At 42.9% G+C, this 25,017-nt stretch overlaps 1 protein-coding gene across 3 annotated transcripts in view; it reads left to right on the forward strand.

Annotated features, from left to right (window-relative positions):
* LOC137651212 (protein HGV2-like) overlaps window positions 1–25,017 on the forward strand; it is a 56,963-nt gene that overhangs the window by 18,619 nt on the left and 13,327 nt on the right. For 2 of the 3 annotated variants that reach the window (XM_068384396.1, XM_068384397.1), the window contains 4 exons: window positions 1,149–1,350; window positions 20,094–20,233; window positions 22,170–22,310; window positions 22,498–22,629. In XM_068384396.1, the coding sequence (XP_068240497.1) occupies window positions 1,149–1,350; window positions 20,094–20,233; window positions 22,170–22,310; window positions 22,498–22,629 (615 nt within the window). The remainder of the gene's footprint in view (window positions 1–1,148; window positions 1,351–20,093; window positions 20,234–22,169; window positions 22,311–22,497; window positions 22,630–25,017) is intronic. The other variant, XM_068384398.1, reaches the window with a different exon arrangement.

The following is a 25,017-nucleotide window of genomic DNA, read 5'->3' on the forward strand; positions in this document are numbered from 1 at the left end:
CCAAAGAAAGTTTGGAACTTTTTTAGTCTTTGGAATCAGGGGGCATACAATCTTTGAGGTAGGTATCTCGGCTTCTGGCTGGAAGCCCATCATTACAGTTACCCTAGTGTCTTGTAATTACATAAATCATTAATGCTGCCTTAAATGCAACAATAGAAAAGTAAGAATAAAGTAGTGTAGACAGTAAAATTAAACTGTTAAATTCGTAAGTTTTAAAAGTAGTGTACGGCATACATAGGTAGTAGGTACTCGGCCTCCCAGTCTCCCTTCTCTACCTATCATAGCCTATGTCTCCAATTGCCAGTCATCAGTCTCCAAGGTAAAGTGTTATATTAAAACATAATCTTTATGATAATTTGTATCATTAATTTTTTACATATTTTTTCCAGATGTTTAGGGTTTATTTCAAATTTTCGGGGTGGAAAGCATTATTTGGTTTTATATTACGAGCTTATTTCCTGATCGAATTAAACTCATAAGTTAAGGTACTATTGTATATTCAAAATATTTGGTGAAAACAAAGCTCATCATTTCAAGAAATGAAACCTATTTCAATAGACACCAGGATGGTAATAAGATTACCACAACATGAAAATGGGCAAAGTGTGATATCTACCGGCCACACCACAGCGATATTAGGAAAGTCTTAACAGAGTATAGCTGCACCCACATTTTAGGCTCAAACTTCACTCACTTTCCTGCTCTGTTTTCTATCTTAATATGCAACCTCACTACTTCATAATTGCAACTGTGGGGTTTCCTCTCACCCCTGTCCTCAGTGCTGGGTCATATTGTATCACTTTTTATCATACTTTTGCCGAAAGTTGTTGAAGTTCTTGTATGTTACTGTGTATTTGCCACCAAATTGATAAAATCCCTTCAAGGAGGTTTTGCCTGCCTTAGCACACAGTTCACTGTTGGCATAAAATGTTGTCTTTATAGTGTCCCTTTTCCACTCATCTTGAAGCCCTTTTTGTGTTTTATATGCATTTTGTACTCCAGCCTCTTAAATTTTACTTAAGGGGCCAACTGCATGGTTAACCTTCAGTTGCACTTAGGCACTGAAGGGGCTCAGTGCCTGACGCTATGTCTCAAATTCCATAACTCCAAAGTGGCAAACCTAAGGTTTATTGATTTTTCTTTTCCAGAAAAGTGTTCTTGATGCTGATAATAGATGTATAGCAGAGACCCAGTATCAGCTTGGTATTGCATTTTCCTTCGTGGATGAATTTGATCTTGCCATAGAGTGCTTCAAAGCTGCTGTTGATGTTTTGGAAAGTAGAATCAGTAATCTTGAGAAGATGAAGAAGGAGAAATTAGATTGGACAGAAGAGCAAAGAGTGAAAGATGGTAAGTGATTTAGGAAGAGCAACCTGTCCGTATTGTGTTTTATACATTGTAAATAAAGTTTTATCATCATTATTATATGAAAGACAATGCCTGGTTCAATGACTATTGTAGATGTGTTTATTTGGAGAAAGGACATTCAAAATCTTGGGAAGAGAGAGATGCAGTTTGATTTGAAAAATATTATCAATTAGTTGCTGTAGTTCATAGTTATGAGACAAGCAATAATAGATTTGCTCCGACAGAAATACAAACCTTTCATTCATTACTGTGGATATATTGTTCCGGCATAGCTGGAAACTTGAGCGAGGTAAACAACCAGTGGCCAGTTAGTGGTGGGTAGACCAGCTTTCCTAATTACTACACTGTAATAGTTCACTGGCTAGTTTCCTTTTGATAAGGGTAAAAGAGACTTTTATCTATGGTCAGCTCCTAAGAGAATGCCACGACTTCTGCACGCTCCTATGGGAACACCATTTCACCTATTCGGAATCGCATACAACTCTACACCTGCTCGCGATTCCACACCGCCACGCTTGTTTGTGGTATTGCGCTCATTCATTGAACTTACAGCAGGGGGTGCGCCCATCAATTCGCACTCATTCTTTAGACGACATTCACATGCTTGTGGACCCCTATCTATTCGCCCTTGCTTGTTGGCCACTTCTCAAGTGGCGCGCAATCATCGGATCTTGATATCGCACCTTCGCAGTCGAGTGTGCTCTACTGGTGGTGTGCTATCTCTAGATTAGGAACCTACTGTTAGCACATGCCCTGTGAGAAAGCTACGCCTATCTGATGAAGAGCTTGCATTCGCCTTCTAGTAAGGCAAGAAACGATGATTCTTTTGTACGCCAGTAGATTTTGCAAGGCAAGAGAATACTTAGGAACATTCCTTTCCTGAAGATAGCATCGGTATTAAAGTGCTTACACACTGGTCACCTGTCCTCTCACAAGAACGAGCATGCACACTTCAGATAGGAGTGAGGTCCTCGCCCTTCTCTTACTTTCTTGCACGAGTATCCGCTAGCTTCCAGGAGAGTGAAGGAAAAGATGCGTATCAACAGTCGTACCTTTTGGAACAGACATTGATACATGCTGTTTATCAACTGTCTTCGGTCTCGATCTGAGTAGGTCCATCAACATTGCTACACCTCTCTGACAATCTCCAAGCATGTGCCGGCGGTACATACAGAGATCATACCCGACGCCAAGTGTTTTGTGCTAAGAGAATACCCAGCACCGAGCGGTATGGGATAAAAGCTCATACACTTTTGCTAGGGCTGTCCTCGTACGACAGTGAGCTTGTTTTCTCAATGGGGGAAAAAGGTCCCAACCTAGCTCTTAGACTGGATTCGAATTGGAATGGTTTTAGAACTGCACCATCAACGTCACGGAAGCTTACTGGTTCTGGTCAGTTATTTTGTCAGCTAAGGTTACATGACCAGAATTGAAGAGGGATAGGTAGGTGAGGTCCTCATTAGTGCTAGTGCCAGCAATTAGTCCATTCAGCCACTTTGGCGGGTGTATGCTTGGTTTTAAAAAGATAGATGAGGTGTCAATTTCGCGGGGAACAGCAGTGGATGCTGGAAATTCTTCATTCCAGACACTGCCTCCCGTTCACCTTCCTCTCCTTCCAGCTACAAAGATTGAACAAGGACCTTGGTCTTTGTTCAGAGGTGCAAACTATGCTGCTAAAGGACACTCTAGAAGAAGTCCAGGATAGGGCTGAGCTTCCCAATTCTCCAGCCATCATGTCATGTCGAAAAGACCACAGGGGAATGGAGATCCGTCGTGGACCTCTCGGCCTTGAACAAGTTCATCCACCAGACTCGATTGAGGAGGGAGATGCCCAGCACAGTCAAACAGGCAGTGAGGAAAACAACTTATGATCTCCCTCGATATCAGAGATACATACATACTCTTAAATCCATATTTATCGTTCTTCGAGAAAGTACAGTATTCACTCGTGAGTGTTTATAATGGTGTCTACATGGGCTCACGCCAACGGAATTCGTCTGATCAGGTATTTTAATGATTGCCATACTCAGAGACCTAACTTCGTCATCATTGGGAAAAACTTCTCTCGTTTTACCATGATCTTTGGACTGTGACAGATATAGAGAAGTCCAAACTTTCTCCCATGCAAACAATTATATGCCCAGGCATGGACATGGTACAGTAATAGGAAAGTAGCTCCTCTTTTTTCCTTCATCAGTGGCTGTTACAGCACACTAATGACAATAGCTACTGTTCCTCTTAGCCTCATTTAAGAGATTTGTTGCTCACAGTCATATCCATCTATGATCGTTGCAATGGTGTGTAAAGAAATGCTGGTTGATTCTCCTTTTGGCCTGGTATTGGAACGAGCAAGACCCCAAACTCGACCTACTTTGGTAGCTGAAATGGGTGACTAAGTTTCGGGGGTCTCCCTTGAAGTGTCCCCCTTCAGATCTTTTTACAGATGGGTTGAACAGAGGGTGGTGCGCATCTCCTGGACCATCTGGTATTAGGACGATGAGCGCCGCACTAAGACGAGTCTCTTCCTATAAACAAGTATCTTCATATCAATCAGTTATGTAATGTTTATAGAGATTTTAAAAAAAAAAGTTGAATTTTCTTTAACAGGTAAGAGAGTGTAAATACATATCGTTATGAAACAAACAAATTGATGTAAGCTTTAAGAGGAATGTAGCTAAAAAGATAGCCTAGCCAGGTATTTCTCAGTAGAGCTTATAATATTGCAGCTCTCATACAGAAAGAATATCCATGTTTTATGCAATTAATTCATCTATACAAAATCTGCATTAAGAGATTTGAGGAGTTTTGACGAAGGAAAAGATATTTTTGGGGAGGTGCTGTGTTGTCTTCAAGGACTTTCCTATTAACCCTTTTACCCCCAGGCTCTTTGGAAATTTCCAACCCTTAACCCCCAGGGGGTTATTTTTTTTTCCAGCACATTTTGCAGTATATTTTTTTTAAATTGCTCTAACAGCCCTAATTTTTGTCATAGAGAGGTCAGGTTGGTCTCATTCTCTTGGAAAATGCCTGAATTTTCTCAAAAAATTATCAAAAATATGAAAAAAAAAAAAAAAAATTTATAGCATTTGTTGGCAAGGGCGTACCGGTATGTCCATGGGGGTAAAGGGATGGGTTTTATGAAACTTACGTCCTTTGGGGGTAAAAGGGTTAAATGCTGGAACACCCTAGAAAGATCTGGCCACAATCAAAGTGAGTGCTCAGTGAGCAACCAGGGAGACACAGCTTCCCTGTTCCGACCTTTAAGTACTAGCCACTAGTTTATACATACATAAATATACCAAGGCACTTCCCCCAATTTTGGGGGGTAGCCGACATCAACAAAGAAACAAAAACAAAAAGGGGACCTCTACACTCTACGTTCCTCCCAGCCTAACAAGGGACTCAACCGAGTTCAGCTGGTACTGCTAGGGTGTCACAGCCCACCCTCCCACATAATCCACCACAGATGAAGCTTCATAATGCTGAATCCCCTACTGCTGCTACCTCCGCGCTCATCTAAGGCATCGGAGGCAGCAGCAGGGCCTACCGGAACTGCGTCACAATCGCTCGCCATTCATTCCTATTTCTAGCATGCTCTCTTGCCTCGCTCACATCTATCCTCCTATCACCCAGAGCTTCCTTTACTCCATCCATCCACCCAAACCTTGGCCTTCCTCTTGTACTTCTCCCATCAACTCTTGCATTCATCACCTTCTTTAGCAGACAGCCATTTTCCATTCTCTCAACATGGCCAAACCACCTCAACACATTCATATCCACTCTAGCTGCTAACTCATTTCTTACACCCGTTCTCACCCTCACCACTTCGTTCCTAACCCTATCTACTCGAGATACACCAGCCATACTCCTTAGACATTTCATCTCAAACACATTCAATTTCTGTCTCTCCATCACTTTCATTCCCCACAACTCCGATCCATACATCACAGTTGGTACAATCACTTTCTCATATAGAACTCTCTTTACATTCCTGCCCAACCCTCTATTTTTTACTACTCCCTTAACTGCCCCCAACACTTCGCAACCTTCATTCACTCTCTGACGTACATCTGCTTCCACTCCACCATTTGCTGCAACAGACCCCAAGTACTTGAACTGATCCACCTCCTCAAGTAAATCTCCATTCAACATGACATTCAACCTTGCACCACCTTCCCTTCTCGTACATCTCATAACCTTACTCTTACCCACATTAACTCTCAACTTCCTTCTCTCACACACACTTCCAAATTCTGTCACTAATCGTCCAAGCTTCTCTTCTGTGTCTGCAACCTGTACAGTATCATCCGCAAACAAAAACTGATTTACCTCCCATTCATGGTCATTCTCTTCTACCAGTTTTAATCCTCGTCCAAGCACTCGAGCATTCACCTCTCTCACCACTCCATCAACATACAAGTTAAACAACCACGGTGACATCACACATCCCTGTCTCAGCCCCACTCTCACCAGAAACCAATCACTCACTTCATTTCCTATCCTTACACATGCTTTACTACCTTTGTAGAAACTTTTCACTGCTTGCAACAACCTTCCACCAACTCCATATAACCTCATTACATTCCACATTGCTTCCCTATCAACTCTATCATACGCTTTCTCCAGATCCATAAACGCAACATACACCTCCTTACCTTTTGCTAAATATTTCTCGCATATCTGCCTAACTGTAAAAATCTGATTCATACAACCCCTACCTCTTCTAAAAACCACCCTGTATTTCTAAGATTGCATTCTCTGTTTTATCCTTGATCCCATTAATCATTACTCTACCATACACTTTTCCAACTACACTCAACAAACTAATACCTCTTGAATTACAACACTCATGCACATCTCCCTTACCCTTAAATAGTGGTACAATACATGCACAAACCCAATCTACTGGTACCATTGACAACACAAAACACATATTAAACAACCTCACCAACCATTCAAGTACAGTCACACCCCCCTTCCTTCAACATCTCGGCTCTCACACCATCCATACCAGATGGTTTTCCTACTCTCGTTTCATCTAGTGCTCTCCTCACTTCCTCTATTGTAATCTCTCTTATTCTCATTTCCCATCACTGGCACCTCAACACCTGCAACAGCAATTATATCTGCCTCCCTATTATCCTCAACATTCAGTAAACTTTCAAAATATTCTGCCCATATTTTCCTTGCCTCCTTTCCTTTTAACAACCTTCCATTTCCATCTTTCACTGTCTCTTCAATTCTTGAGCCAGCCTTCCTTACTCTCTTCACTTCTTTCCAAAACTTCTTATTCTCTTCATATGAATGACCCAATCCCTGACCCCACCTCAGGTCAGCTGCCCTCTTTGCCTCACGTACCTTGCGCTTTACTTCCACATTTTTCTCTTTATATTTTTCATACTTCTCTATACTATTACTCTGCAGCCATTCTTCAAAAGCCCTCTTTTGCTCTTCCACTTTTACCTTCACTCCTTCATTCCACCATTCACTGCCCTTCCTCATGTTGCCTCCAACAACCTTCTTGCCACATACATCACTTGCAATCCCAACAAAATTTTCTTTTGCTAACTTCCACTCCTCCTCTAAATTACCAGTTCCTTTTACTCTCACCTCGTCATATGCCATTTTCAACCTTTCCTGATATTTACTTTTTACCCCTGGTTTTATTAGCTCTTCAACCCTCACTAGCTCCCTTTTACATCCACTTACTCTATTCCCCCACTCTTTTGCTACAACTAATTTCCCTTCCACCAAGAAATGATCAGACATACCGTTAGCCATACCCCTAAACATGTGCACGTCTTTCAATCTTCCAAACATTCTTTTAGTTATCAACACACAATCCATTAATGCCCTTTTTTACTACTCTTCCATTTGCCACTCTTACCCATGTATACTTGTAATAAAAGTTTAACTGCCATGTACTCCAGCTTCATGGATACCTTTATGTAAAGGACTTGTATAGTTAAGAAGAATACAAATTGCCCCATATTTGTAAGTTTCTATGCTAAAACATAATAAAGTCCTAAGATAAACTTCCCTTTTTCAACCAACCTGCTGTCCTGAGTCAAAAGGTCTTGAGATCTTTTGACAGGCTTTGCTAATCGCATGTTACTTAACTATCTCATTAAATGATATCTGTGGCTGTTTGAGCTTGTGCTGAAAACACATTCTTTGGTTTGTATAGCTAGGAAAATGCAAATTACTTTAAAAATTCATTTCAAGTTGGTAGTAGATTGGTCGAGACACCAGCACCCCTTAAGATTTTACCGGTATAGAGTTATTGAATCCTTATGGTGACCAGAGGGTACTACATTGGATCCCTCTCTGGTGAGGCTCATTTTTCCTTTGCCTACACATACAACGAACAGTCTGACCTATTCTATACACTTTCTCCTCTGTCCTTATACACTTAATAACATGGAAATTACCAAACAGTTCTTCTCTCTTGAAGGGTTAGACTCCCACCCCTCTATTTACCTAGTCTTTCTACAACCAATTTTCTTCCCCCCAAAAAAAAAAAAAAAAGAGCAGACATACCATACCGTTAACCCTACCCCTAAACACGTGCACATCTTCCAGTCTTCCGAACATCTTGTTATCAACACTCAATCTATCAATGCCCTCTCTTCCACTCTTACTCATGTATACTTGTTATTATCTTTTAAAAAAAACAATAACCTACTACCAGCTCTTGATCATCACATCTACCAGTCTCTCACCTCTCATTTTCACCTGGTATGCCATAATTCCCAATGACACCTACCTCTCCAGCACCCCCTCTGGCATTGAAGTCACCGTCACAACTAATGTACATAATAATGATACTTGGAGGAAATGTATATTAGCTGAAACTTCATAAAAAATTTCAAATACAAAGAGACTTAAGATAAATGATTTAAATGTGCAACTTCTGATTGTTTATTTGATATGTTTTAAAACCTTATTTTAGACATAGCCCAGCGGCATAGTAAGAAATATGAAACCAATTGTTCAAATTGTTCTAAAAGCACCAAAATTGGCACACATGTGGATTAATACATTCTGAACAATTTTGGATATGGAGGCATTCAAGATTCTCCCCGTAGCACATTTGGCGGCCATTTTTCAAAATGGCCGCTATTTACCGTTAGCGTCATTGAATATGTACCATAATTTGTCTTTTTGTGGATGCTAAAGGTGATAAGTGTGCTAGAGGTGATAAGTATTGTACAATTACACATACTTCTGTGCTTACCAAATAATTTGGCTACCATTTCACAAGAAAATGAATTTTACTTTGCAGCGGCAGCGTTGGTGGCAGTGACGGCGGCTGCAGTAATAGTATAGTGTTGATAGTCATGGTGCTTGTAGTAGTAACTTGTGGTAACATGGTGGTGTTTTGTGTCTTTGCAGGTGAGGCAGCAGCAGCACCACCTGACATCAGAGACGCGTTGTTCCAGACTGCAGCCATGGCAAAGAAGTTCCAACTGGTCGATACTTTTGAGCAACGTACTCCCACAACACCTCCTGAGACAAACTGGAAGCTGTGTCTTGTATGTCAAGAGGAGACAACAGAGTCACTTGTCTGCCCAGTACTGTCTAAACGCCGAGACCCTGGGAGAGGATACACGACAATGGCTGCAAACTTGGTCAAATTTGATGAACTCGGAGAACTGCCAAGAACTGTTCAGTTACAGAGACTAGATGAAGGACAAGGTGTTGAGGCGACAATGGTTGCCCACCAGGCCAAGTGGCATAAAACATGTATGCTCAAATACAATAACACAATGCTACGAAGAGCAGAGAAGAGACGCATCGCAAGCAGCTCAGCATTTGATAGTACTGACAATGTCCAGGCCAAGCGCGCCAGAACACACTCTTCAGAAGCCACTACCAGCGGCACCTCCTGCTTTTTCTGTGGAAAGTCTGGCACAGAGACCCTACATGAAGTAACAACCTTCCAGGTGGACACACGCGTACGGAAGTGTGCAGCGCAAGTTGGGGACAATGAACTCATAGCCAGGCTCAGCATGGGTGATATGGTGGCTCTGGAGGCCAAGTACCATTCCAAGTGTTTGTTGGCTCTTTACTATCGTGCAAAGACCACTGTAGAAGCCGAGCAGAAAACTGACCATGAAGGTGTAATGTCAAGAATCGTACTGGCTGAACTGGTCCTGTATATCGAGGAAACCCACCTAGAAGAGGGCACCACCCCAGTCTTCAGACTCGCAGAACTTGTAAAGCTATACACAACAAGAATGGAACAGCTCGGGGTTGTTTTGTGCCAGAAAGTTAATAGCACAAGGCTGAAAGAGCGCCTGTTAGCCCAGATACCAGGCCTGAGATCCCACAGCAAAGGCCGAGATGTTTTACTAGCGTTTGATGAAGACATTGGTGAAGCGCTAGGCAAAGCCTGCGAGCAAGACTGTGACACTGAGGCAGTTCACCTTGCGCGTGCTGCACAGATAGTTCGTCGATATATGTTTGAAGACACTTACCAATTCCGTGGATCATTCCCGGGCGGCTGTCAGGAGGACTCTGTGCCAAACGTACTAGTTGCAATGGTAAATATGGTGCTGGATGGCCCCACCATCAAGAATCAAAGCCATTCCTCTTCAACACAAGCAGCTCTTTCCATTGCGCAGCTTCTCAAGTTCAACAGTGTCAAGCAAAGTCGGAAGCAGGGAGCAACCAAGACACAGGAGCCTCCAGCTGTCAGACACAGTACGTCTCAAGAAACTCCTCTTCCAACCTATGTTGGGCTGATGCTGTATGCTGAAACACGCAAGAGAGGACTTGTGGACAAGCTCTTCTCTCTGGGCCTAAGCATCTCATATGATAGTACAGCGGCATAGCAGACCAATTGTTCAAATTGGTCTAAAAGCACCAAAATTGGCACACATGTAGATTAATATATTCTAAACATTTTTGGATATGGAGGCATTCAAGATTAGCCCTTAGGAAGATATGGCGGCCATTGTTCAAAATGGCCGCCATTTAACATTAGCGTCATTACATAGACTTCATTATGTGTCGTTAGTTTGGTGCTAGATGGGCCAAAATTCCCTTTTTTTACATCAGAATCAACATCAATAAATGTTTAACAGATATTTAGATGAATCTTCTCAAAAATGGCCCCCAAACTGGCCGCCATTTTGTGGAAAAAGTGGACATTTGATGAAGATTTCAATACTCAATGACATAATACCTCTAATAACCAGTACCTGATTTCAGGAACACACTTTAATTGCTCAAGTTGCTTTTTTATTTCAAATTGCTGGCAAAATTGCTAGTCAAAATAATACACAGAGTACGGGAAGTTTACAGTATGGTCAGATTGTAGTTATATAGTCGACCAAAAGCCCAGTCTCTAGGCACAGTACTTGTGTAATCCTGCAGTACATACATGTAATACAGTAACGTAGATTTTGCCACACTATGTTAATTATGATTCCGAACTTTTCAAATCTGGTCACCAGAATTATGAATGTCTACAGATCATAATGTTGGTTAGCAAGTTTTCTGTCCCAATCTACTGGCATTCGCCTTCACAGAAACATAGACCAGTGCATTGCAGTGAAGCGTTCTTGCACTTGCAGCGGTTTTTGCAGCCTTTCTTGCATCCGCAAGACGCCAGCTCATAGCAGGCCTTGGATGCCTCAGGGAGTGTGGTCCAGAGTGGTGTGTAGAGCCCATCATCACTCCGATGCCAGCCCCAGTCTGTTGGTGGAGGGAGCACGGGCGTTGGTACCAATGCCTGGCCCCAGACATGACCACCCTGAAGGGCAGATCTCTTCACATGCTGCTCCAGAGCAGCGTAGGTTGGCGGGATGTTCTGAACAGAGTTCGTCTTTGCAAAGAGCTGCTTTCTCGCCTTGTTGACGTCCTTGCATTTGCTTGTGCGGTCATACAGGAGTATGACAAACCTCTCGATGACATGCATTGTATCCTCTTGGATGCTTGTGGGTGCATTTGCCAGACTCAGCAGGGCATCAGTGAGTTCTGGCAGCGTGTTCCATGTTGCCCAGGCAGATTTCTTCCCATGTCCGACGAAGGCTGACACAGTATCACACCCTGTGATGGCATGAAACATTGGAAGAGCACATGCCTTCTCTGGACCAAGGGAGGAAGCTATTTCATGGGCTGCAATGTAGCGGTAGTTCTTGCCTGTCCCAAAGGCTACCCAGAGTTCGTCTCCAGCTGGTAGTTTCTGGACTACCAACACTGCTAGGACCACGACGTCACTGTCTACTGTTCGAACCTGTATCTGGTGGTGACCATGTTGTGCAGCATGTGCTACATGTAGCATCATGCGGGTGTCTGCCTCTTCTTGGTTGCATGGTGCGAGTGAGTTGACATCCTCTTGCTGTGGAACACAGATCACCTGCTCCCCATCAGTGACGACCAGTTCCTTGCCTTCTTCTTGAAAGGACTCTGCAAGCATGGTGGAGAGGTAGCTGAAGAGCTCCACTTTGTTGCTATCAACTCGCAGGAAACTTTGCCAATTTCCTGGTATGACTGCTGAGTCGACAACACGCCGACGTACTCCCTTTCCACGCTGTTCTCTGGTTGATGCCTTCAGGGAATCTGCTCTGTAGCTGTCCCACACAAGGTCAAGACGTGATACATGTTGGAAACGTTGTACAACGTATGGGATGAACACTTGCTGTGCATATTCCTCGAACGTGTTGGCAGTACCCGGCTTCAACATCTGTACGATTACTGCTCCATCGAGGACAACAGCAGTGACAGTAGGAGCTTCAAACTGAGGCTCAGCATGGCCTTCAAGGCACACCAGCAAGTCACTCTTGCTCCCTAGGTACAGTCTCCCTCCGTCAGATAAAGCTGGAGGGCATTGCTGATTTTCATGCCTGAAGAACTCTTCTAGATTCCCATCACGGGTCTGGCAGCCGATATATAATCGTGCGAAGAGCGCAACATCATTCTTCAGAGATTTGACCTGTTCTTTTCCTTTGGGTATATTGGGTCCTCTCTTGGTCGCAAACAGTGGTAGCTTGTTCCGGTGGATTGCCACCTCAATGGACTTGGTTCTGTCCACGATGCATTCCTTTGAGAATGCTTCAAACTGGTCTTGGCCAATCTGCTTGGCGTTACGGACTTTTTCTATGACTGCAGGGTCTGCGATCTCCTTTGTGTCGAGCACCAGCAAGTCCTGACTGTCCTCCTCGAAAGGGTTGCCCAGCTCTTCAATGACGGCCACGAGTGAGCGCACATCTCTGGCAAAAGTGTTCTGCACACTTGGTGTCTCTTCGTGGTGACGTGTCTCCTCTTGATCGTGTGGATGCAGATTGAAGTCGTCAAATTCCACAATCACTCTAGCAACCTCCGGTCCGGCAACCATCCAGCGCCTCAGTGCAGTTGGATTGTCTGTGAGGCCGATGGCTCCTCCATCACCCTTGACATACGCGTTGTTCTGCTCATGTCCTTGGTCAAGAGGGATTGCTGAAAAGATCCTCTTGGTCTTCTGGACTGTGAAGTGTCCCTTGCTAAACTCTGTGAAGACGTCTGGATGTTTGTTTGCCAGTTCTGCCATGTCCCGTAGATGCACTGGTATCCATCGGGCATAGTTCGTGTGGTCTAGTGCGAAGAACCACGGAGCCAGTTCTGTCAGAGCATCCACGTACATGCTAAAATTGGCTTCTCTCAGAGATCGCACATAGATCAGAGTGGACAGCTCCAGTGCCAAGACTGTTGACCAGTACTGAAACTGCGGATAACTCTGTTCTCTCTGACTGCACCAGTCTTCGAAGCTTTCAGGGTGCTCATCATCTTCTGTATTGGTGGTGCTGTACTTGTCATAGGCACGCCGTTGGAGATTATACAACGCAGCCGCTGTGACTTGGTGTGCTCTTCTGGTGCGTGTGACGTGAGCTGCTCGAAGAAATGAGTCTGCTATTCCTTCAGTTGTGATCTCTGCTTGTACCAGTGCTTGGGTCCACCCACTTCCCTGCAACCAGTCACCCAGGGTCTTCAGTGCCGTCATCTCAATATGCAACCCCCCAAACATCACCACCAGTTGGTCTTCTCCATATGTGTTTGGCCACTTCCACTGGATCTGTTTTGCTAGAGTGAATAGTGGCTGGTCGCAAGTCAGAACTGGAGTTTGGCCTGGGTTGAGATGTTTAACTGCACTCCTGACTACATCAATAGAGTGTCTGATCATTGCCACAGTGTGAGCACTCTCCTGGAACAAGGGAAGCAGGGACGTTGGTGTGATGACTGGTTGCTTTGGATCTTGGTGCCTTGCATGGTATGCAGCCCATGATGTGTTTTCACAGGCCTCAACATCATCTTTGAGAACACTTCTCGTGTTCTCCAGCCACATATACTCATCTTCTATGTGCTGCTCACAGTTGTGGCGTCTAAGAGAGGTCACAGAAGTAGCTGGGATCATTTGCCCTTTGACAGAAGAAGCAACAGGACGTACATCCGTGTAATATTCTGGTAGAGGCTCAACCGTCTTTGATCCAGTATCACGCCCAGTGAGAGCAATGCTACGATCCACTCCCTCATCTGCACACGTTGGGTGTTGAAAAAGCGAGATTCCTGTTCCATGGAATGAATTCTTGGCTGTGGTGGCACTTGGGTTGTGGTCAATGTTGTCCACAGCCGCAGTTGTGAACACATTGCTACACAGGGTAGGCGGGCAGACCACTTCCTCTATGCGGTACAGCTGACACACGCTGTTTCCCATCTGGGCAGAAAGACGTAGGACTCTGTCATAGCCCAGCGGCATAGTAAGAAATATGAAACCAATTGTTCAAATTGTTCTAAAAGCACCAAAATTGGCACACATGTGGATTAATACATTCTGAACAATTTTGGATATGGAGGCATTCAAGATTCTCCCCGTAGCACATTTGGCGGCCATTTTTCAAAATGGCCGCTATTTACCGTTAGCGTCATTGAATATGTACCATAATTTGTCTTTTTGTGGATGCTAAAGGTGATAAGTGTGCTAGAGGTGATAAGTATTGTACAATTACACATACTTCTGTGCTTACCAAATAATTTGGCTACTATTTCACAAGAAAATGAATTTTACTTTGCAGCGGCAGCGTTGGTGGCAGTGACGGCGGCTGCAGTAATAGTATAGTGTTGATAGTCATGGTGCTTGTAGTAGTAACTTGTGGTAACATGGTGGTGTTTTGTGTCTTTGCAGGTGAGGCAGCAGCAGCACCACCTGACATCAGAGACGCGTTGTTCCAGACTGCAGCCATGGCAAAGAAGTTCCAACTGGTCGATACTTTTGAGCAACGTACTCCCACAACACCTCCTGAGACAAACTGGAAGCTGTGTCTTGTATGTCAAGAGGAGACAACAGAGTCACTTGTCTGCCCAGTACTGTCTAAACGCCGAGACCCTGGGAGTGGATACACGACAATGGCTGCAAACTTGGTCAAATTTGATGAACTCGGAGAACTGCCAAGAACTGTTCAGTTACAGAGACTAGATGAAGGACAAGGTGTTGAGGCGACAATGGTTGCCCACCAGGCCAAGTGGCATAAAACATGTATGCTCAAATACAATAACACAATGCTACGAAGAGCAGAGAAGAGACGCATCGCAAGCAGCTCAGCATTTGATAGTACTGACAATGTCCAGGCCAAGCGCGCCAGAACACACTCTTCAGAAGCCACTACCAGCGGTACCTCCTGCTTTTTCTGTGGAAAGTCTGGCACAGAGACCCTACATGAAGTAACAACCTTCCAGGTGGACACACGTGTACGGAAGTGTGCAGCGCAAGTTGGGGACAATGAACTCATAGCCAGGCTCAGCATGGGTGATATGGTGGCTCTGGAGGCCAAGTACCATTCCAAGTGTTTGTTGGCTCTTTACTATCGTGCAAAGACCACTGTAGAAGCCGAGCAGAAAACTGACCATGAAGGTGTAATGTCAAGAATCGTACTGGCTGAACTGGTCCTGTATATCGAGGAAACCCACCTAGAAGAGGGCACCACCCCAGTCTTCAGACTTGCAGAACTTGTAAAGCTATACACAACAAGAATGGAACAGCTCGGGGTTGTTTTGTGCCAGAAAGTTAATAGCACAAGGCTGAAAGAGCGCCTGTTAGCCCAGATACCAGGCCTGAGATCCCACAGCAAAGGCCGAGATGTTTTACTAGCGTTTGATGAAGACATTGGTGAAGCGCTAGGCAAAGCCTGCGAGCAAGACTGTGACACTGAGGCAGTTCACCTTGCGCGTGCTGCACAGATAGTTCGTCGATATATGTTTGAAGACACTTACCAATTCCGTGGATCATTCCCGGGCGGCTGTCAGGAGGACTCTGTGCCAAACGTACTAGTTGCAATGGTAAATATGGTGCTGGATGGCCCCACCATCAAGAATCAAAGCCATTCCTCTTCAACACAAGCAGCTCTTTCCATTGCGCAGCTTCTCAAGTTCAACAGTGTCAAGCAAAGTCGGAAGCAGGGAGCAACCAAGACACAGGAGCCTCCAGCTGTCAGACACAGTACGTCTCAAGAAACTCCTCTTCCAACCTATGTTGGGCTGATGCTGTATGCTGAAACACGCAAGAGAGGACTTGTGGACAAGCTCTTCTCTCTGGGCCTAAGCATCTCATATGACAGAGTCCTACGTCTTTCTGCCCAGATGGGAAACAGCGTGTGTCAGCTGTACCGCATAGAGGAAGTGGTCTGCCCGCCTACCCTGCGTAGCAATGTGTTCACAACTGCGGCTGTGGACAACATTGACCACAACCCAAGTGCCACCACAGCCAAGAATTCATTCCATGGAACAGGAATCTCGCTTTTTCAACACCCAACGTGTGCAGATGAGGGAGTGGATCGTAGCATTGCTCTCACTGGGCGTGATACTGGATCAAAGACGGTTGAGCCTCTACCAGAATATTACACGGATGTACGTCCTGTTGCTTCTTCTGTCAAAGGGCAAATGATCCCAGCTACTTCTGTGACCTCTCTTAGACGCCACAACTGTGAGCAGCACATAGAAGATGAGTATATGTGGCTGGAGAACACGAGAAGTGTTCTCAAAGATGATGTTGAGGCCTGTGAAAACACATCATGGGCTGCATACCATGCAAGGCACCAAGATCCAAAGCAACCAGTCATCACACCAACGTCCCTGCTTCCCTTGTTCCAGGAGAGTGCTCACACTGTGGCAATGATCAGACACTCTATTGATGTAGTCAGGAGTGCAGTTAAACATCTCAACCCAGGCCAAACTCCAGTTTTGACTTGCGACCAGCCACTATTCACTCTAGCAAAACAGATCCAGTGGAAGTGGCCAAACACATATGGAGAAGACCAACTGGTGGTGATGTTTGGGGGGTTGCATATTGAGATGACGGCACTGAAGACCCTGGGTGACTGGTTGCAGGGAAGTGGGTGGACCCAAGCACTGGTACAAGCAGAGATCACAACTGAAGGAATAGCAGACTCATTTCTTCGAGCAGCTCACGTCACACGCACCAGAAGAGCACACCAAGTCACAGCGGCTGCGTTGTATAATCTCCAACGGCGTGCCTATGACAAGTACAGCACCACCAATACAGAAGATGATGAGCACCCTGAAAGCTTCGAAGACTGGTGCAGTCAGAGAGAACAGAGTTATCCGCAGTTTCAGTACTGGTCAACAGTCTTGGCACTGGAGCTGTCCACTCTGATCTATGTGCGATCTCTGAGAGAAGCCAATTTTAGCATGTACGTGGATGCTCTGACAGAACTGGCTCCGTGGTTCTTCGCACTAGACCACACGAACTATGCCCGATGGATACCAGTGCATCTACGGGACATGGCAGAACTGGCAAACAAACATCCAGACGTCTTCACAGAGTTTAGCAAGGGACACTTCACAGTCCAGAAGACCAAGAGGATCTTTTCAGCAATCCCTCTTGACCAAGGACATGAGCAGAACAACGCGTATGTCAAGGGTGATGGAGGAGCCATCGGCCTCACAGACAATCCAACTGCACTGAGGCGCTGGATGGTTGCCGGACCGGAGGTTGCTAGAGTGATTGTGGAATTTGACGACTTCAATCTGCATCCACACGATCAAGAGGAGACACGTCACCACGAAGAGACACCAAGTGTGCAGAACACTTTTGCCAGAGATGTGCGCTCACTCGTGGCCGTCATTGAAGAGCTGGGCAACCCTTTCGAGGAGGACAGTCAGGACTTGCTGGTGCTCGACACAAAGGAGATCGCAGACCCTGCAGTCATAGAAAAAGTCCGTAACGCCAAGCAGATTGGCCAAGACCAGTTTGAAGCATTCTCAAAGGAATGCATCGTGGACAGAACCAAGTCCATTGAGGTGGCAATCCACCGGAACAAGCTACCACTGTTTGCGACCAAGAGAGGACCCAATATACCCAAAGGAAAAGAACAGGTCAAATCTCTGAAGAATGATGTTGCGCTCTTCGCACGATTATATATCGGCTGCCAGACCCGTGATGGGAATCTAGAAGAGTTCTTCAGGCATGAAAATCAGCAATGCCCTTCAGCTTTATCTGACGGAGGGAGACTGTACCTAGGGAGCAAGAGTGACTTGCTGGTGTGCCTTGAAGGCCATGCTGAGCCTCAGTTTGAAGCTCCTACTGTCACTGCTGTTGTCCTCGATGGAGCAGTAATCGTACAGATGTTGAAGCCGGGTACTGCCAACACGTTCGAGGAATATGCACAGCAAGTGTTCATCCCATACGTTGTACAACGTTTCCAACATGTATCACGTCTTGACCTTGTGTGGGACAGCTACAGAGCAGATTCCCTGAAGGCATCAACCAGAGAACAGCGTGGAAAGGGAGTACGTCGGCGTGTTGTCGACTCAGCAGTCATACCAGGAAATTGGCAAAGTTTCCTGCGAGTTGATAGCAACAAAGTGGAGCTCTTCAGCTACCTCTCCACCATGCTTGCAGAGTCCTTTCAAGAAGAAGGCAAGGAACTGGTCGTCACTGATGGGGAGCAGGTGATCTGTGTTCCACAGCAAGAGGATGTCAACTCACTCGCACCATGCAACCAAGAAGAGGCAGACACCCGCATGATGCTACATGTAGCACATGCTGCACAACATGGTCACCACCAGATACAGGTTCGAACAGTAGACAGTGACGTCGTGGTCCTAGCAGTGATGGTAGTCCAGAAACTACCAGCTGGAGACGAACTCTGGGTAGCCTTTGGGACAGGCAAGAACTACCGCTACATTGCAGCCCATGAAATAGCTTCCTCCCTTGGTCCAGAGAAGGCATGTGCTCTTCCAATGTTTCATGCCATCACAGGGTGTGATACTGTGTCAGCCTTCGTCGGACATGGGAAGAAATCTGCCTGGGCAACATGGAACACGCTGCCAGAACTCACTGATGCCCTGCTGAGTCTGGCAAATGCACCCACAAGCATCCAAGAGGATACAATGCATGTCATCGAGAGGTTTGTCATACTCCTGTATGACCGCACAAGCAAATGCAAGGACGTCAACAAGGCGAGAAAGCAGCTCTTTGCAAAGACGAACTCTGTTCAGAACATCCCGCCAACCTACGCTGCTCTGGAGCAGCATGTGAAGAGATCTGCCCTTCAGGGTGGTCATGTCTGGGGCCAGGCATTGGTACCAACGCCCGTGCTCCCTCCACCAACAGACTGCGGCTGGCATCGGAGTGATGATGGGCTCTACACACCACTCTGGACCACACTCCCTGAGGCATCCAAGGCCTGCTATGAGCTGGCGTCTTGCGGATGCAAGAAAGGCTGCAAAAAACGCTGCAAGTGCAAGAACGCTTCACTGCAATGCACTGGTCTATGTTTCTGTGAAGGCGAATGCCAGTAGATTGGGACAGAAAACTTGCTAACCAACATTATGATCTGTAGACATTCATAATTCTGGTGACCAGATTTGAAAAGTTCGGAATCATAATTAACATAGTGTGGCAAAATCTACGTTACTGTATTACATGTATGTACTGCAGGATTACACAAGTACTGTGCCTAGAGACTGGGCTTTTGGTCGACTATATAACTACAATCTGACCATACTGTAAACTTCCCGTACTCTGTGTATTATTTTGACTAGCAATTTTGCCAGCAATTTGAAATAAAAAAGCAACTTGAGCAATTAAAGTGTGTTCCTGAAATCAGGTACTGGTTATTAGAGGTATTATGTCATTGAGTATTGAAATCTTCATCAAATGTCCACTTTTTCCACAAAATGGCGGCCAGTTTGGGGGCCATTTTTGAGAAGATTCATCTAAATATCTGTTAAACATTTATTGATGTTAATTCTGATGTAAAAAAAGGGAATTTTGGCCCATCTAGCACCAAACTAACGACACATAATGAAGTCTATGTAATGACGCTAATGTTAAATGGCGGCCATTTTGAACAATGGCCGCCATATCTTCCTAAGGGCTAATCTTGAATGCCTCCATATCCAAAAATGTTTAGAATATATTAATCTACATGTGTGCCAATTTTGGTGCTTTTAGACCAATTTGAACAATTGGTCTGCTATGCCGCTGTACTAACAGTAGTAAATCATTTTTTAACCCTAAGCTCACAATTTAACCTTTTCTCATGATGTCATCTTATAATGATGATGAAACTTTCAAACTTCTTCCATTTAAATATAGATAATATTGGCTAAGACTGCAGTTCCAGCTAGTTATTGTGAGATTTCCAATTTTAGTGTTTTTATGATTTGTATCTACTAAACTGCCTTGAATGATTTTTCAACAATTGATACATTCATATTTACAGCTGCTACAAGAGTGGATCCCTTTTATACGGAGCAAGGAGAGATAGATGAATTGAACCAGTTGCTTCCAGAAATTAAAGAGAAGATAGTTGATATGGAGCAGATGAAAAAAGATTCCCATGAAAGAGTTAAAGCTACTGCAGTGAGTAAAATAAGAAATTTAGTTATTTTAGGTGACTTGTTTGTAATGTAATCATAAAACATTCAAAATAATATAGTGTAGTAAAAAAATGAAAAGAGGGATTATCTATATTGAGCAATACAGTGAGATTCCCAATGAGAATTTGTGCCAACCGTCCACCTCGTATGGTACACCAGGTGCAGTAATCCCTTAGATATTGCGGCTGTTACGTTTCAGGCCTCCCCGCGATTACTGAAGAAACGCAAATTACTCACAGAGATCTACAATATATTTTTTCATTGTTTTTATAATTTTTATTTTATATTAAAAAATTTAAGATTTTATAAACTTATAAACTCGCTAATACTTTTTAAGCTAAAACTTAGTTTTACTGTAGCCACATCTTTATCTTTTTGAAGAGGCTAGGAGGAACGTAGAGAGGAGAGGTCCCTTTTTCTGTTTCATTTGTTTGATGTCGGCTAACCCCCAAAATTGGGGGAAGTGCCTTGGTATATGTGTATGTATGTGACATCCTTATCTATATGTAAAACGACAAATCAAAATCTAAACATTTGTGAATATGCATCAACTCCATCCGGTAGATGACCTTATTCCGTGAAGGTACCACCCATTTTACTGTAAAGTATTGTTAAAAGTCATTTTTGCCGTCTTCCTTATTTTTATTTACGTCCTTGATGTAGTGAATAGTAAATAGAAATTATTGAATTTTGGAAGGACAAAGTCAAAGATCAAGCAAAATGTCCAATCCACGTTATCAGCCATAAGTTTGGATATTGTTGTCACAGACATAAACTTGGTTCATATTTAAGTGTATGAAAATCCATGCCAATTAATGTATGTCAAGGTCAAGGTTGAGAAATAAGCTGCCGCGGTAGAGGTCTGCGCTCTAAGTGTCCCTCTAGTAACTAGTTGATTCTTTAATGGCAGCCTACTTCTACGAAGCAGGAGTTTTATCTTGTGGTATAGTAAGAATCTTCCTACGACATTTGGATTTACAATTAGGCCTCTTATCTCTTACGACTAATGTTTTTAACTTCAAAAAATTGAACAGTTTATTAGTGGATCGTAAATGTTGTTATTTTACAGTAGTCATCGCTTTAAAATCTCGGTTATGTTTTCTTTGAATACGGAGGAATCTATCTATATTGAGCGTCAACTATATATGAGTGAGTGTCGATGTTCTTATTCACCTGAACAATTCAGCAGAATTTTGTTATTTTACAGTAGTCATCGCTTTAAAATCTCGGTTATGTTTTCTTTGAATACGGAGGAATCTATCTATATTGAGCGTCAACTATATATGAGCGAGTGTCGATGTTCTGATCGGAGCTAAGCTATGGCCATTCACCTGAACAATTCAGCAACTGAACAATCATTAAAACTATAATTTAGCCATGCTAGTTTGTCATCTTTGTTGATATAAGTCAATTCTATAAAAAAAAAAAAAACTGGTCAGGACTTGGAACTAGGTGGTGGTTTGACTCGTACATTACATTGGTAATCAATCTCTCAAGAAGCTATGATATTGCATAATGGCATTTTAATAAAATATGTAAAGTTCTAGTGGAGTAACTTGATTTAGTTTTGCATCGCATTTATCTCTAAATTAGTATCCCTATATATCTTCTTGTTTTGGTTATATGCAAGTGAAAGGAAAGAGTCTATAAACTATAAATTCTGGGAATTTTCCTCCTGATTAGAGTAATTAGGTGAAGGTTTAGATTATATTACATTTGGGGTTCTGCTCTGAGCACAGAGATTACTATAAGTTCTTAAATATGCTCCTTAATAGTCTAACTACTTTGTGAAACGGGAAATTTAAATTTTACCAGTCCTACAGAAGTCATAATGATGATTCTATGATCTTAATTGATATTTGAAACAATGTAATTTTGAAAATCTTTTTCCTTGAGTGATAATTTACTTTTCTACTTAGGCAGCAGAGTTGGCCAAACTGTCAAAAGGAGAGCCTTCTCAAGGAAGCAGCAGTAGCAGCAGCAGCTCTCAGAATCCTTTCTCAGGGGCAAGTACATCTTCAAGCAAAGAAGCAAAACCTATTATGGTTGTAAGAAAGAAGGTAATTGTTGATTGCATTTTCTCATGTTATTTTACCAGAAGTTTTCAGTGCCGTCATCACAATTTTGTCATACAGTAGTGTGGTTTTTTGAAAAAGATATTTCATGTTATTAATGGTTTGTGACTATCTGATAGATATGATAATTTTCTTCAGACCCCATAATAAGTTTTCCTTTTGTTGGGAGCAGAGAAAATTGGAAGAGGGCGAGAGTGAAGACTCAAAGAAAATAAAATGTGAAAATGGAGACACTGCTCCAGTTGTAAATGGATCAAAAATGACCAATGGACAGACTTCAGGGCCAACTGCAGAAAGAAAAGAGGTAAAGCAATTTTTAGCTTGATTCTTTTTAGAGCGTGCATGAGTGTTTAGAACTTGAAGATTGTTTACATGATATTAAAGAAAAATATTTGGTCATTTGGAAAGTAGATGCTTTACTTTGTGGAGAATCTCCTTATTAGTTGTATGCAGTGAATTAGACTCTAAAGCTGCCCAAAAGGTACTTCAAAAAGTATTTTCAAAGTCCCTTTCTGTTATAACAGGTAAGGGGTAAAAGCCATGAACTGTCCATTGGTGGTTGTAATAGAAAATGGCCCAAATTTCTTATATCCATTCCATAACTGTTGAATGAATCGAGGTATACATAGATTTTCAATTATAGGTTTAATGCTCTAAACTGTAATGCAGTAGTTTCATTTAGAAATTGCATAAAATACCATTATATAAGTGTAGCCAATGGAATAGTCCCTTACTTCTTCGAGGGTGGTAGAACCACACAAACTGCACTGCATTACATATAATGGTACACGATAGATTTCTAAAGGTTTATCGTAGGGTCCCTTTAGCCCTGACTGCATCCAACTTTTAGGCCTTTTATCTTTCTGTCCAATGTCCTTGAATATTAGCATCCCAGTGCAATTGTGGTTTGTCATCATTGCTCTTCCCTCCCTTCATAGCACGGCTTTGTTGAGTGGCCTCTCAAGAACTAGTGCTGTACAGCTAAAGTTCAACTGCTATGATGCTATTATAGACTTACCACCTCTTTTGCTCAAAGTAGCTTATGATCAATTGCATATACTATGGCTCTGTACCTAATTTCTTCCGTTTTGTCTTCCAACTTCTTTCAACTCTGTTGTGCAATTATTTAATGGCTTATTAGCCTCCTAAGAATGCATCGTGGATACTAAATTCATAAATTCAGTAATGGTTATCAAGTAATATAAAAGATAAAGTATTATTTGACTTATAAGTATTAGCATGATATTCCTAGTTTTCAAGTAGCTTTTATGTTTTATGTTAGCATGGTCCTTTTACAAGAGGGCAGGATTAAATGTTTCTTACTTCTAGTGTTTGTTATTCACCATTATTTTTCAATATTAAACTTAGCCGGTGATTATATAAGCTGCAACTCTGTTGCTCGACAGAAAACTCTACGTTAAAAATCCGCCAGCGATCGCAATGCAGGTAGGGGGTGTACTTCAACAGCGCCATCTGTCGTGCAGGTACTCAGTACTCAATGTAAACACAGAACTCAATTTTCTCTCTGTCGGGCTACCGGCAAGACCTACTAATTCGCTGTTACTAACTGGATTTGTTTTCACAACTATTTGGTGAAGTACACTATTCTAGTTTTGAGCTTTCGCTATGCAGGTGTTTTATCTTCATCTCAAAACTTGAACTCGTTTTGGATAGATTTAATTATGGTGACAAAGAGAGTATGGACTCTCTTTCACTTTTAAATGGCCGACCCTTCCCTTAGACGGAAGTGTGTTTAGGTTTTTAGTAATTTTGCTTAACACGTTATAGATCTATATATTTTATATCTCTCCACCTTTATTAGGCCTCTTCGATTAACTTTCCATTTATTATAAACATATAAAAATAAATTTTTATGTTTTGTTTATATGCGACCTTTCCTGATAGTAGGCGGTCCTAACTTGGAACCGAAGTTAATCAACGTTGAGCCCGTTATATCGTATTTAGCCTTAAAGAATTTAAAACTTTTTAAATTTAATGTTTTATGAAAGAATTTCTTTGATAGTCTTCGTACTGTTTTCAAAGATGAACTAACGTTTAGTTTTTTAGACTACGCAGTTGTTGACGTTCAGGACGTTCAACATGCGCTCTATCGTTACGATAGAGAGAGAGTGTATCACGGTTTCACTTTGCAGTAAGAGTAAATCGATTCTGACGTTTTGTTCATTCTTTCTTAGCTTAAATGTTTTAAATTCTAAATTAAAGGAACTTTTTATTTGGAAAACCTTTCAGTTTTTTCCTTTAGTCAAATAACATGTTTTTTTGACGATATATAATTGGGCTCTTCTCTTAGGTGCGAAATCAAGAGAGAGAGAGAGATAGAGACGGAGGGGGAGAGAGGAGAGAAAACTTTCCGTTCAAGCGGGTAACGTTGTTCTCGTGTTACTCTCGTCCCTAGTCTCTGTACGGGGAGGAAAGATAAAACGTTTCTAGGGTTTTATTCTTGTCCCCAGGCTATGTGCGGTGAGAGATTGTAAACGTAGTTTATTTGATCTAGTGTTTAGTCTCTTTCCCAGCCACTGAATTTTTTATCTTTATATATGTTTTCTGTTTTTTGCTAGTATTAATGAGCTGCATTATACGACTGATTTCGCAATTACTACCTTTTAATGAAGGGTAGAATTGCGTGTTTCAGGTAGAAATCAGTAAAAGTTTCGATTTCAGTGAAATAAGT

Source organism: Palaemon carinicauda, chromosome 12 (genome assembly GCF_036898095.1).
Source record: "Palaemon carinicauda isolate YSFRI2023 chromosome 12, ASM3689809v2, whole genome shotgun sequence".
Taxonomy (NCBI): Eukaryota; Metazoa; Arthropoda; class Malacostraca; order Decapoda; family Palaemonidae; genus Palaemon; species Palaemon carinicauda.